Source organism: Centruroides vittatus, unplaced genomic scaffold (assembly GCF_030686945.1).
Source record: "Centruroides vittatus isolate TY-2023 unplaced genomic scaffold, ASM3068694v2 contig_299, whole genome shotgun sequence".
Classification (NCBI taxonomy): Eukaryota; Metazoa; Arthropoda; class Arachnida; order Scorpiones; family Buthidae; genus Centruroides; species Centruroides vittatus.
The window spans coordinates 1,384,663-1,399,525 of NW_027121909.1; the positions used below are offsets into that span (position 1 = coordinate 1,384,663).

Here is a 14,863-nt window from a genome sequence, read left to right on the forward strand (position 1 = left end):
AGAACCCGAGACAGTCCCTGCAGCCCCAGTTTCTAATATTCGGAAAAAAGTAAAACAGGTGGTCGAAGAAAAGGTGAAGAAAAGAAAGGAATGCAATATTACTGATGATGATAATGATAAAAGTAGGAACGAAAGAAAGAAGAACAGAAAGACAAGTAGTCAAACTGTATCAATTCCTGTTCCAACCAAGCGTTGGAAAAAAGAGAGGAACAGCAGCATGCACAATGACGTAAGTAATAACATTATATAATTATCGTTTATTTTTATTTATTTTTTTAGTATTTCGAAATAGTAATTATTTTAACAAAATCCTTAAATTCTAAAATTGGGATTTAGTATTTAATAAATCGCGGAGCAAATCATGTGATCACATCTGCTCCATCGTAAATCGCAGTCAAGATGGCCGCCATCTTGACGTCACTAAGTAACCTGGATCGAGATTACCGGAAGGTCCGCCATCTTGGCTACCTAGGTACACATTAACCCAATTTTGTAAACCAGTTTTGGCACTGTCTTTCTCTCAACATATCTTCTCCAAACATGTACCACAAGTTTTTTCTAGTTTGAACAGCATTTTGATTTTTTAGTTATAAAAATGCAAAATATGCCGAAAATGATGCTTTCAATTTTCCATATTTGATGGGTTACCGAAAAAAAACAATTGTACAGAATCAAACAAAATTTTTTATACAAATAAGCCTTAAAATGTCAGCTGTCAAAGTATATAATGAAAATGTGGTTTAAAATAAAATTGGCTGGTAAAAATACATCTAATTCCTCTAGTAATAAAAAAATGAAATTACTGTCCAAACAACCCAATATTAATCTGTTAAAAATGGAGTCATGTGATATGGAATCATATTTTGTTTTATATTTATTTATGCCAAAGAAATCAATTATTATATCGTATTCAATTATATTGTATTCTGTTAGTTTATAATTAATCCAATTTTATTGAAAAATTTATAATATAATAGTAAATCTATAAATCATAAAAGAAAATGTTACAAAATAAAAATAAAATAATAATTAAGAATACCTTAAAAATGTATCAATAGCATGCAAAATAATTGGTCTATGAAGAACATGACAATATTGTTTTGGGATATCTGATCCAAATCTTTCACCACTTCCTGCAGCAGGTAATACTACACCAACTTTAAAATTCACATTCTTAGATTTAGACATGAGTGATGGCTTAACTAAAAATTTAAGTAAAAACAATTTAAATAAAATGCTTCTACTTAAATCTTCATATTCCTGTAAAAATATTGTTAAAGAATTATTATTATTATTATTAATTATATGAAATCACATTAAATTGTACCATTTTAAAAAATTGTACAGTAGACCCCCCAATAACACAGTAGATATGTTCTGTTTTACATGAATTCCATGTTGTACGAGTCACTTAGATTTTACAAATACATGAGCCATTCATAGCCTGGCACTTGTGCAGTTTAGGGGTATGGCTGTTTGAAAGGTTTTCTTCCATAAAATTAATCAATTCTAGACTAATTTGACTTGAACATTTCCAAAACATGTATAATTTTTTTTGGGAATAATCCATATAGACTATGCTATAAACAAGAAATTGTAGGAATACTTACTGAGTGCACACCATTTGAAGACGCCATTGCTTAAGCTTGTTTTCATTGCGGAGCGGCTCATCAAATGGCAGACGCGTTTCCTGATAAGTTATTCTTTCTGCGAAAAATTTTCTGAACTTTGGAGACATCTTTAATAGAAATATAATTTTTATGGCTGTTGAATAATAAATGTTTTTTAGTAGGTCCGCTGCATTTAAACTCAACAGTTTGTGCAATGTCCACTATTGGTCCAGATTCGACCAATCCTGTCAAGACACAAGTCAGCCATGACAATCTGTCTCATTCTTTTACCGAGTTATACAAGCCTCTTTTAGTGTGTTATACAAACACGATTGCAATTTTTCCACCCCATGTTATACGAATCCGTCTTATATGAACCCATGTTATAGGGAGGTCTACTGTAAATAGTTTTAAACACTATTAAATTTAAAAATAAATAAATTACCATGTTTTTGTGCATATAACCCGTAATGATGTATATCCTTCACCACCATGGAGAAGTTATGCTTAGGCAGAAGTTTATACTTACAATTTAAAATTCACCAATTTTATGTAATTTGGTGGGTCATTCACCATTGCATAATTTTCAGTTTGCATATTATGCAATGGTATATGGTATACAGATAACTTACAGGTTAAAGATGTAAGGGGTATTTACAAAGTGCATCTTTTCTTACTAAACTGGTTTTTGTAACTTTCTTAAGTGACAAGTATCACTCCTTTTAACCTTATTTTCATTAGTACAGGTTTATGGCAAAAGCCATCAGCTTTAAGCTGACAAATTATGATAATTAAAGCCATCAGCTTTAATTGCCATATTTTAACTAATTGTCTATACTAGAGTGACTAATTGTCATATTTTTAACTTGTAGAAATGGTGCAAAATAATTCTCCTGAAAGACAATAACTGTGTATGAAAAAGGAAGCTATAGACCAGAGCCTTATTCCTGAAATTTATAGAATACTTGTACAAGACAAAAGACTGCAAAAAGAGCTGTACTACATTGGGCCACAGGCAGGTCTTTAAAAAAAGGACAAAAGAGCATAAAAGGAACGTATGGCATGGGCAGCCAATCATCGCACTAGCAACTTATGTTATAGCATCTTTCCCACTCCACTGTAATCTCTTTGATCCAACAGAGGTTATAGTGGAGTGGGAAATAACAAAAGTAATACAAAAGATTCAGGACAGGAGACACCTTACATACACAGAAGCATAGCATATACACAAGAACAATCAATCAGGACAAGTGATAAACTTTAAAGAATCATATAAAGTCTCAGCAGCATGGAGCAGTAATATGAATATAAGTAAGAAAAAGGCATGGACAGTTAAAGAAATAGGCACAGTTGTTTCCTGTTATGTTATCAGTCATGTTACTTTATTATTTAGTTTAATTTGTATGTTTTTTATGTTTTATGTTTAATTTATTTGTATGTTCGTATGTTGTTATCCCATGTATTTTAATTATCTATTCATGTATTGATAACAGACTTGCGCACTAGACATTAAGAAAGTTTAAAAACATTTCAAAATAGATTTTGCTCTGTAGAAATTGGAATCTTTTGATTATTTCGTGAAGAAGGTCAATCAACTGACCAAAAGCATTAGATTTAATAAAAAGACTGCATATTAAAAGGTTTTTAGGGTTTGGTTGTAAGTGTAGTTAGAGAAGAAAGACAATAATGTCAACTGATAAAATGTTCAATAAAGATGTAATGAAAATTGCAATGTTTGTAGTTGACAATACTGAAAAGTTTTAAGTTTGTTTTTTCACACTTCTATGTAATAAAAATCAGATTTAAGTACTTTGGATCTTGCATCTAAATATCTCATATTATATAGAAATATATAAGATTAAACACTCATTCTTAATTTTTTTTAATGGTTATTGGAGCACAATTACTCTGTTCTGCAAAATAAAATTTATTTCCACTCCAATCAAACATTTTCAGTGATTTTTATAGTTTATGGTGCCAAATCCAAATCTGGCAACAGAATTGGCCTAACACTCATCACTTTTGAAAGAAATGAAGTTTTTGAAGGAAAACATTTTCTGTTCAAAATATCATATTTATTGGTTACACACAGTGGCAGACTGGCTGCTGTGTCAGCTTGCCTAATGACAAGTGGGCCCTCTTAAACATTAAACATGTTAAAAATTTTAGTGCCTTTTAGTAGCTTAAAATATAATAGAATTTCCAATATTATTACTATATGTAACTAATACTTACATTGTATTATTACTTTAATAAAATCATTTTTCAAAGATACTTTATATCACAAAATATAAAAAAATAACTGTGAAAAAATAATTCTGATTTGAGTTATGTTAAGATGATTCATATGTTATATAGGCTCAGATCTTTACTATTGAAACTATGCAATGACGCCTAGGAGGAATTCCAGCCTGGAAACATGACATGTAAACAGTATCGGCTTCAGTTTGAGTATGCTTCATCAGCACTTCACTTCATGCTGGCTGTATTTTATATTCTTTTAATTAATATATTTTATATACTGTGACTTTATGTCCTTTAATCTATATATATAATCAAGATGAGTTATTATGATAATAATAAGTGCAGAGGCCAAACAGTTAGGAATTGAAAGCTGAAATTTGGTACACAGTTAGGGTATATCATGAGAATGTACACTAAGAAGGAATTTTTCAAAATTCACCCTGTGGGAAGAGGGAGAGGGTTAACGATTACCCTGAAGAACTTGGCTTCTACTGTACTATTTTAGATGCAGTTTATTGCACTTTTGCAGAAAATCAAACATATTTTTAGACCCATCTAAGAATTCTTTAATCAGCTTTAGAAGAGGGGGACCTAATTCTTGTATCTGGTGAAAATGGGTAAGATCAGCTATAATCTAATAATCTTAATCTTGCTATTGTTACTTTTTGCCCAAGCAATGTTGGGCTCATCTACTAGTTTGAATATAAAGAAGTATCAATATAACTATCATATTGATGTTAAGCAAACAAACACTTCCTTTTTGAGGTCACAGAAATGAATCAGCCTACACTCTGGATAAGATTCTGAATCATGGCAAGTTTTTAGCTACAGTGTAATTGATGGCAAGATATGACTCCATTATAACAGCTCACATTTCTGCAGTACAAATCAAGTTTACACAAAAAACAAACAATTAGAAAGACAAAGAAAGGCTCAAACTAAAGGCCATGGTGGACTTATTACACACCTGACAACTATTAACATGTTAATCCAAATTATGAAGAATATGATAAAGAAAGATTTAGTCATGAAGTTTCTTAAACAAAATATTATTCTATTCAAGTTGATCCAACACAAGATAATTCATCCATCAATTAGTTTTGCATTATTATTCAGTATGTAAAAAGTGTTATCTATGAGTGACAACTTTCAATTGTGCCAAGTAATAATGGCACAGGACAGGTTTGATCTATTGACTGAAACATTACATCTTAAAATTGCTCTCAAAGAAATGTTTATCTGACAGTACATATGGAGCTTCAAAAATACCATGGTCAATATAATGGTTTACTAAATAAAATTGCTGATATTGCTGATCAACATGTTCGTTTTTAGAGTTAGATAACCTAATAAATAGGATTTAACAATTAGAGGGGCTTATCACACTAAGGCCGACAGAAAGAAGGACCAGATCTTTTACAAAAAAGTTAGTCTTTAATAGTGTTACTACTCATCCGGTTTTAACCTGGACAGTCCAGGAATTGACTCACTGTCCAGGTAAACTATTAATTTTGTCCGGGAATTTCGTAGAAATTGTGAAATTACGATGAAACAAAGTTCTTGCAAATATTTTTATAAATTTGCACCATTTGACCAACAAAAGACCTCACACTCACTGAAACTCATCTGCCATTCCGCCATGTTACTCTGTTTATGCTGACGTGTGATGCGCAACCTGCCTCTCAACCATTTTTTTTTTGCTTGTATGTTACTCCTACACAAGTCCCTAGTCCCTAACTGTAACTGATTTAGAACCAGCATGCACGTTATTCTTCGCATTGTAAAATGACATTGCGCATGCATCAGGAACTTCTGTTCGAACAAACCTGACCTGCCGTCCGTGTCGGTGATTTTGTAAAGGTGGCAACACTAGTCTTTAATAATCACATTTCAAATTTAGGTAAGGATGCATTTCAGGTAGAAGGACCCCTCATCAGCTTACAAACACATGACACCAACATAATAATTATAACACTAATAGTTAATCAATACAAATGAATATCTAATATATACAGTGCACTGTATTTATAATTTTTAATGTAACCCATATACTAAAGAACTAAAAATATCGAGCATAAAATTTTTCAATACATTGTCATTGTATTGAAAAATTTTATGCTCAATATTTTTATTCTTTACTACTCATTAAAAATTGTAAATACAGTGCACTGTATATATTAGATAATCAGTCACTAGATTCAAGCTGTGTACAACACAAAAAGTTATATAGATTTATCCTGTTTGGATCCAGCCGACTATAAAATTATTGCAGAGAAGGACTTTGAAGATGAAGCATTAGAAGGTATTATTAAGCTGTGACAAATTAGCAAAGATCAAGTAATATTGAAATTGTCTTCATTTGCTTTAAACTTTGATGTGCTAAAGGTATTGCTCAATGATTGTAAGAATATGAATCCAAGTTGTAACAAGTGTAAAATTTGTAGCATTTGCCCATTATGTGTACTAAAAATTCTGGCATCCAACAGACTTCATGACAAGCCATATGATAACCTTTACAAACTTTATGAAGTCATCTGACACTATTACTCAAATCCATTGTAAGAAGACATTTTCAAAGCTATGATAAAAAAAAAAAAAAAAAAAATTACTGTCTGAGGAGAATTTGGAATCATATATGTTGCTATCCATTGTCAATTATAACAATCTATATTTACATTTAGTATCACTATATATTGCAATATGTACTGTACAGTACATTATAATTTCTAAAAAATATATGCTTATTTAGCAAAAATTTTAATTGTATCATTTTTTCAATTATGCATTTTTTTGAAAATTTTATTTATTTCTTATAAAAATAAAACGATAGTTTTAGAATTGTGAATAGGTCCTTTCTGTCTCCTGGCAAACAATATATTTAGATCCAGTCTGCCACTGGCTATACACAATGCTAATTGGCTAATTAGATAGATACAAATAAATTTATGTTAATTATTCTTAATGACACATTTTCTTTCTTTTATATTCTTCTGAAGTTTCTTGCTGTAGTCCAGCAGTAATCTATTGACTTTTTCTCATTCCACCTTCCATTATACCACTTTTCCATTTGAGAGTCTGATGGAATCTTTTGCCATGTTCATCAGGAACAGCTCTTAGATTGGCAGGAAAAAAATATAAATGGGAATGCAGGAAATGCATCTTGAGTGACATATTGCAACCGTGTTTGATAGGATATTACCAACTTCTCTATGATTTCTTCATAGTTGTTAGCTCATACATTCCCCAAAAAATTCTTGCTCATGTTTTTGAATGTCTCCTATGCTGTCCCTTCTGTTGGGTTAAGTTTTTCCTTGAAACTATGATCCTTCAAAGCTGTTTTACTTGAGAACCTTAACTTCTTTCTCAAAAAGATTCCATTGCTGAGATGTGACGCAAGTAGGCAAGCCTTTCTTTTTGAACAAACCAAATCATGAATCAGATCATTCAACCAAGACTGACTGATGAACTGTAGCTCTTCTATGAGACCCGATGATAGGTACTCATCACAACTTGAATGTCATTTGGTAAGGCATTTTCAAGATTGGATTCCTCTTCTGAATATTTTGTGAAATTCAGAGGTGAGACTTGTATTGGCATTGATTCATTATGGGGCACTAGTCAAAGCACAGATGGACAGTTGGGATATTGTATCTTTCTTTTTGATTTCACTATAAAGACTTTGATGTCAGTCATGCAAAAGTAAGAATCATAAACATGATTCTGAGATTTCTGCCAGAGACCATGGGGACAGCAAAAGACATTGATTTCTGTCTGCCCTTCAACCATCCAGTCAGTGTCCGCATGCACAAATTACAGCATCTTTTAGGACCCCAGGTTTTGTCTTGATCTCCCAGCTTAAGCTGAAATAACAATGGTATGCTTTCTTCACTAGAGATGTCAGTGATTTTCATTGTGCTTTCAGTCAGTTCTCCACAAATGTAGCAGAAACAGTCAGTCTGACTTGATTTTTGCATGACATGTTGAGTCAGAGAGAGAAAGAAAGTGTGTGTGTCTGAGTTCCTTGGATCTCTGTTGAATCTTATATAGCTGACAGGCCACACCTCTAAACCTGACAGGTGGGTGAATGGGGCCACCTGGCACCTGACAGCTGACACCTGTAGCCTACTAAGATATAGCACCTGACCCAAGAGGGTCATTTTAAAACAATTCCTGACGTGAAACAAATATTTCTCAAATTTTATATTTTATTCAAACAATAGTAATAGAAAGTTTGTCTAAAAACAGCATTATTCCACAAAAAAGTGGTATTTAAAAAAAAAAACTACATTAGATTTTGAACTACAGATTCATATTCAGCACACAAAAATACTTAAAATATCACATTTTCTTTTATAGGGGGATTTTGATGCAGAACAGTGTTATTCAACAACCTTATTGCTGTATTAAATTCTAGAAAAGACAACATAAACTTACTGTTTTCTATTATATCATTCAATTGCCCTCATTCCCATTTTTCTCAGTAGATGGCATTATTACTTCCTTGAAATCATGCAGTCCACATGCATGTTCTCAATTCACAGCTGTTTTATCAATCAGTTCTAAAAGCAAAAAAAAGCTCTTATTATGAATATCCCTGTAGTAGTTGGCTTCAGTCTAAATTCAGTTAGAAATCTACATACTCATGCCATCAGTTAACGTATAAGAATATTTGATTGAGACATGAATAAAATTTTCTTAAATATCTAATTAATTTTAAATAGTGTGTTAAGGTAGAAACTGATTATAACTATAAGCATTAGGTGGTTAATCTCTCTATCTTTCATAAACAGTTTAAATGTAACAGGACTGACAGATGCTAATTTAACCCTAACAGTGCTGCTTGCTCTCTCCCTCAAGTATATTAGTTTACAAAATGAAAAAAAAGGATCAGGAGAGAGAAAGAGAATTATAGTTTTGAAAATAAATCATTAACCCCAAGTTCTTGTAAACATCTTACAATTAGCATTCCTATGCTGGTAGAATATTAGTAGATTAAACATAATATCTGGTAGCCCAACATTTGAAAATATAACTTTCTTACATGCAAGATCTCTCTTTCAACTGTCCAGCTAGCAACTCTTTTATCTCTATTATTCTAAAGAATATTCTTAGATCATGGTGAAGAACCCACCACGTATTTTGTCCATTATACAGACTTCCAAGATTTCCTCTCTGGAAGACTATTAATCTTGAACTAAAATTTACTCAACCAGAATGATAGTTTGCCATCTCAGGTATTACAATGGAATCCATATGGCTTCACTGTATAGTGGCTATTTGGGAAGCAATCCTTGTACAGGTAGAAGATATCATCCTAAGCTGATACACTTCTATCTATATAGAAACTTTAAATCATAATTTTGTAACACTTAATAATTTAATGAAGTATGCTGCTCGTTCTAACATTACTAAGGAATCTATACAAATGTTAGGATTGTGTCAGTATTTCAGACATAATTATGATTATAATATGTAACCAATATCTCTTGTAATTTTACTTCATTGTCTGGAAATGTTGCTCTAACCTTCAAAAATCAATTAGAAAATCTGCTAAATCAATATCAATTACAGCTAACTACTTTTTATCAAATTAATCATCAAGTTGCTATTAGTTGCCCTAGTAGTAATCTCAGATAATGATTAACAGAGTTCACAATGTTGCTAGAAATAACTATATGGAAAACACAACTTTAGATCCATTCATGCATGCAAATGTATATGTATATTAATGTATAAGTACTGTATCTGTGCTAAAGCATTCCAATCTCAATCTTTATCTTCGGTTGAGAGGCACAGTTTGATTGAAAGTGACATTACAATAAACATATTAATTTAATATAAGCAATTATTTATTATGACATTGTCACAACACTGGTCTGCATTTTTTTGTGACAATGCTCTCAAGTTTAGTGTGTCTTGCCCCTGTAAATCATATTTTTCCTGTTAACAATGGAGTAATTCCAATCATCTATTCAGGAAAAATTTTTTAATTGAAATAACATGATTTCTGGTTTGAACCAGAAGTCATGTTATTTCAATTAAAAAAATTATGAACTTCTGGTCCAAGCCAGAAGTTCATAATCAAGGCCTCCTGCACCTAGGCTTTTCCATGTCTGGTCTCAACTTTCATCAATCTAACTCCATTCTTGAGATTAAGGAAGGGCAGACAAACAGATGGACACCAGTGGTCTACAAGTTTTAAAAATTGCAGCCCAATTAAGAAGTTATAGATTTAATAAATGATGATAATGGTTATAGTGAGACAAAAAACTTTTTGGGTTAAAATTTTGAACCATCTTTTAATCATTAAAATCTTTAGTTATATAGGATAATCATGTCTTCAGGAAAAAAAAATTATTTTTGATAATTTTACAAGAATAGAATGATTTACTTTTAAATATTAGAAAAATACATTATTATGAATTTTTCTCTTGATGACATTGTTGATGTACGTCATCAAGAGTAATTAAAAATTGTTTAATTTGTTTTATTTCCCTGTGCTAAATTCTAACTCCATAAAATTGTTCATTTCAAGTGTTCTGCACATTCCAAATTGTTTTAACAATGAATAAATAATAATTGATTCACTGTTAAAAAAATGAAATAATAAAATGATTCACTGTACTGTACATTTAGGCTAAATGTACAGTTCAGTGAATCATTTTATTATTTTATTGTTTTAACACTGTCTTTTATTACATATACTGTTTGTTTTAATTATACTGCTCTAAATACCAAATCAGCACGTTTAATCAAGAAACTAATACTTGGATCTATAATCAATGATTTACCAACTATGGAGATTTCATGAGCATTTTGAAGTATGTGATTTTATTACTCTAAACAACATACTAATACATTTAATTATATACTGAATGATTGGAATTGTTACTGGCATTTTACCAAATGTTGAAATTTTATTGTGCATTTCGTATATGTGGATGTGTCAACTTCATAAATATTTATAAAAAATGCTGACGAGGGACTTAAGGTTTGAAATGCATATTTTTTTGGGAAAATAAATTGATTTTTGAAGGCTGATTTTGTGTCCAGTGACTACATAATAAGTCTAGGAATAAAGAGGCCAACAAGTATATACTTAATTAAGCTGATATTTGTCATTAAAAAATATTAGAACTAAATTTAACTAATGAAAAGATAAGAATAAACTATATATTACTAGTATATATAATTTTGATGATAGTTCAAGAAAGTAAGAAGTATAAAGATTTTAAAAAACAAAAGAAAAATTTAGAAAATTGCATGCACTTAATATTTTTCTGTTTTCACTTGATTAGAACTGTATAATTTCCTTTCTTTTGTATATGAATAAATTTAATTTGGCTGCCAGAATAAAGTTTTTCAATATAATCCAATTAGGCTATAAGATAATTTATTTGAAATTTTTATTTTTTATCAATTACTAGGTTATTTTCCTGATTAGAGCTATAGAGTTCATTTCAATTATACCCAAAGATAAATCAAGCACATATCATAAGAAAAAACATTGTTGCTCTTACAAAAAAAAATTATAACTTTCATCATCACCCATTTTCATAATTATAAACATTAAAGCAATTTGTTAAAAAATGATTATATATTTGATTCCAATGTAAAATTTAGTAGTAAAATATTCAACTTCTATCTGAAAGTTAACAGAAGAATCTGCTTAGTGTAATCACAACTATCATCACTTGTCTAATATTATTAGAATTAGCATGTCTCAAAACATGCAAGTTAAAATAAACTTATAAAACTTTGCTTATTATTGCCTTGCTTACAATAAGCATTGTTTTGTTTAGTTTATTAACAATGTCCGTTTAGTTTTTTAAAGTTTGTTCTTGCTAGATATTTTTGGTTTTAGTGTGTTTATTTTGAAGCAAAGTTTCAGTTATAGTTGTCATTGGACACATTGCCTAATAAAGCAGCTTTAATACAATTGAATAAGCAAACCAATGAAATAGTGTGTTTCATATGAAATGGACTATGTCAGTCATTGGTTTGCTTATCCAACTGTATTAAAGTCACTTTACTAGGCAAAACACTTATTATCTTAAGGTAAACAAGCATTTTTAAGCTATCATTTCATGCTATCAGCTTCAATACTTGTTGATGACATACAATTATTATCAGTTTTTATCATCAGACAGTCTTAACCTTGATTTAAACATCAAACATTAACTATTTTGATTGTTATTCACTTGTAGCATGTTTTAAATTGCTGGCATTTCTTACTTCAATTATACATTAGCTGCTATAAAAGATGGTATGGCAAAAAAAAAAAGAAAATAAAAAAAGGAAGTAACAAGGTAACAATATTGGATAAAATTTAATTAGTTAGTTAATAAATCTACAAGTTACAATTTTTTTATTTGTTTTAATATGCCTTTTTAATAGCAAAGAGTCAATATACTTATTCCAATTAATCTTATCAGCCAGCTACCATCATCAATGTAGGCAAGTTCCAAAGTGATCATAGCAAGATTCTCCTGTACTGTACATGAATATACAGTATACGCTATGCAAAACTTTACTGAAATTTTAATGTATAAAACTGATTAGTACCACATCTTTATATGATCATACGTTTAAGGAACATAAAAGATGTTTAATGAAATTAAAGTGTAGATTATTATTTCAACGATTCCAGAAGATTTAAATATTTAAATCTTTAACTTCAAAACAATTTAATTAATAATACAATAAAACCAAGAAATATATGAACTCCGTGGATAAAATTACCAAATTTGTATTCTGGTGATTTCCTGTATAATATATTGATTAATTTATTTTAATTCGATATAGCTTATCAATGAATTTATAATATTCAAAATAAATTTTGTTTAGAAAAAGTTATATTTTACTTCGAAGTGAATGTTGCCAACTTACAAGTTACATGCCCCCTACTTTTCTGTGTAAATTTCTATTTATAATTTTTCTTTCTTTCTTTTTTTTATTAATAATCAAGTATTTTATTGAATAAATAAAAATAATTAAAAATAAATATGTTAATATAAAAATAAAAAGTTATAAAAAGATTACAGATTTAAACTGTCAAAAAAAACATTTATATATATATATTTTTTTCATTGTTAAAGACAGCTGAAACATTAAAGGATCGAAACGTTAGAAACAAAATTGGAACTCAAGATTCTTGGTTGAAACAAGACATGTTTCTACGCCGCTATCCAAGCTGATTATATATATATTTCAGATTTGTCAAAAAATTCTGTGATAAAAGTAAATAAATCAATACTTGCGAATCTGTGTCAAGGACATTTCAAAACGTTCTTGACATTTTACGCGTTATATATTTTAAAATTGATATGAAACTGCAATTTATAAACCAATATTCTTAATTGCCCACCAGTGGCTAAGCGGTTCCGTTCCCTGAACACTGGGAGTTCGATCGTGGTTTCGCGTCTCGCCCGGACGGGAGTAATCTTGATGTCCCCACAATGGTGTTCAAGGGATATGCGGCCAGAAGAAGTTTAAGAATCACTGTGCAAAAAGATCATCTCAACTATGACGATTCGCAACGCTATTTTCTGACTTGCAAATAAGCTAATATTAATCTATATATTGCAAAATCACATCACGTATAATTAAAAATTACTAAAATATGTGCAATTTAAAAAATTAAGTATATACAATTTATTATAAAATATACATTTAACATACTACACAACGCTTTTACACGACATAAAATTCAAACTTTTAACATCATTTTCATTTGAAGTAGTGATTTTATTTTCAAAATTAAACGCGAATTGGCCAATCAAATTTTAACGTTTTAAAATTGTTTTTTAAATTTATACATTTTAAAATTTTTAAATGTTTATTTGACAACTTACTGATTTATTGGTCAATGAAATTTATGAGTTCGTCTACATGTAAAAATATCTGCTTATTTTTGAAACTACACATTCGTACCGGGATTCAGTGTAAAGTTTGAATTTCATGTTAACATTTTCACTGCATATAATGACAAGCTAAATAGTGTTTGGATGGCCGGATACCGAGCTGTTAAGGTGGCAGTCTCCCGCTCTGGGACCAGGGATAGAATCCGGACGGGTCGATAAATCCCCAAGAATTTTTCGGGGGGTGGACCGACGGATATGTCGGCCCCCGTCCCTTACCACCGGCCGCCCCATTGTGGGCCTGGCCGAACCCATAATCATTATTTTCTTTCCGAAGTAGACAGAAATTGAAAAACACTAAAGATTTGGATAAAAAAAAATTCTCCGTCAAAAAGACCGCGGAAAAGCAAACAGATCGAATTTAAGTGAGCAATCCCAGGAATTTTAACGGGAGATCCTCTCCTGATATGTCGGACCTCTCTCTTACCACGGGTCGCCCCATTAAGGCCTTGCCGAACTCAAAATGGGCATAAATAAAGGCTCTTTTACGAGTTAGTGTTCTCATTACCGGTCACAAGGCAAAAATAAAAGAATAAAAATGCACATTGTTTATTTTAATATTGAATTCTTTAATTTGTAACTATTTTGGTTTAAATTTGATATTTACAATTCTCAAATATTACATCCTATTTAAGTTAAAATTCAGATAATTTGTTTAGATAAATTCGCATGTTTAATTTATCTAATAAAAAAATTAATTAATTTCTGGTGAAATAAGAAACATTTTCAAATAAATTAAGTTAATAAAAATCCAAAATAAAATTTTATAAACACTTAAAACATATCTGGCAACGTATACATTTTACTAATTTGAATAAACCATAACATGTCATAATATGTGAACGAGAGTATTTTGTGACGTCAGAAGAGGAAGAGATTAGAGATACGAGAATTTTTATATCAATTTTTGGTCGCTAAAAATTGTAAATTTTTTTATAAACTTATGTAACAGGAAGAACAGGACTGCCTACATGTCATCAGAAAAGAAAGGTTAGAATCATTTTTCTTAGCTAAAAGTATAATAAACGTAGTAGGTATGAAATTACGAGAATTGACTGATTTCAATTTTTTATTTTTATTTATTTTTTT

The 14,863-nt window shown here is 30.3% G+C and overlaps 2 protein-coding genes across 5 annotated transcripts in view; one reads left to right on the forward strand and one right to left on the reverse strand.

Annotated features, from left to right (window-relative positions):
* The window catches only part of LOC136972622 (D-ribitol-5-phosphate cytidylyltransferase-like), a 77,450-nt gene extending 64,684 nt beyond the window's left edge, over positions 1–12,766 (reverse strand). The window contains exons 1-2 of one of the 3 annotated variants that reach the window (XM_067267208.1): positions 12,744–12,766; positions 1,040–1,202 (exon numbers count right to left, since the gene is read on the reverse strand). In XM_067267208.1, coding sequence (XP_067123309.1) covers positions 1,040–1,188 — 149 coding nt within the window. In that variant the 5' untranslated portion in view covers positions 1,189–1,202; positions 12,744–12,766. Of the gene's footprint in view, positions 1–1,039; positions 1,203–12,596; positions 12,713–12,743 lie in introns of those variants that run through there. The other 2 variants (XM_067267209.1, XM_067267207.1) reach the window with 2 other exon arrangements.
* Positions 12,767–14,610: 1,844 nt separating this feature from the next.
* Positions 14,611–14,863, forward strand: part of LOC136972631 (DAZ-associated protein 2-like) — a 78,143-nt gene continuing 77,890 nt past the window's right edge. For both annotated transcript variants that reach the window (XM_067267227.1, XM_067267228.1), the window contains exon 1: positions 14,611–14,764. In XM_067267227.1, the coding sequence (XP_067123328.1) occupies positions 14,746–14,764 (19 nt within the window). In that variant the 5' untranslated portion in view covers positions 14,611–14,745. The remainder of the gene's footprint in view (positions 14,765–14,863) is intronic.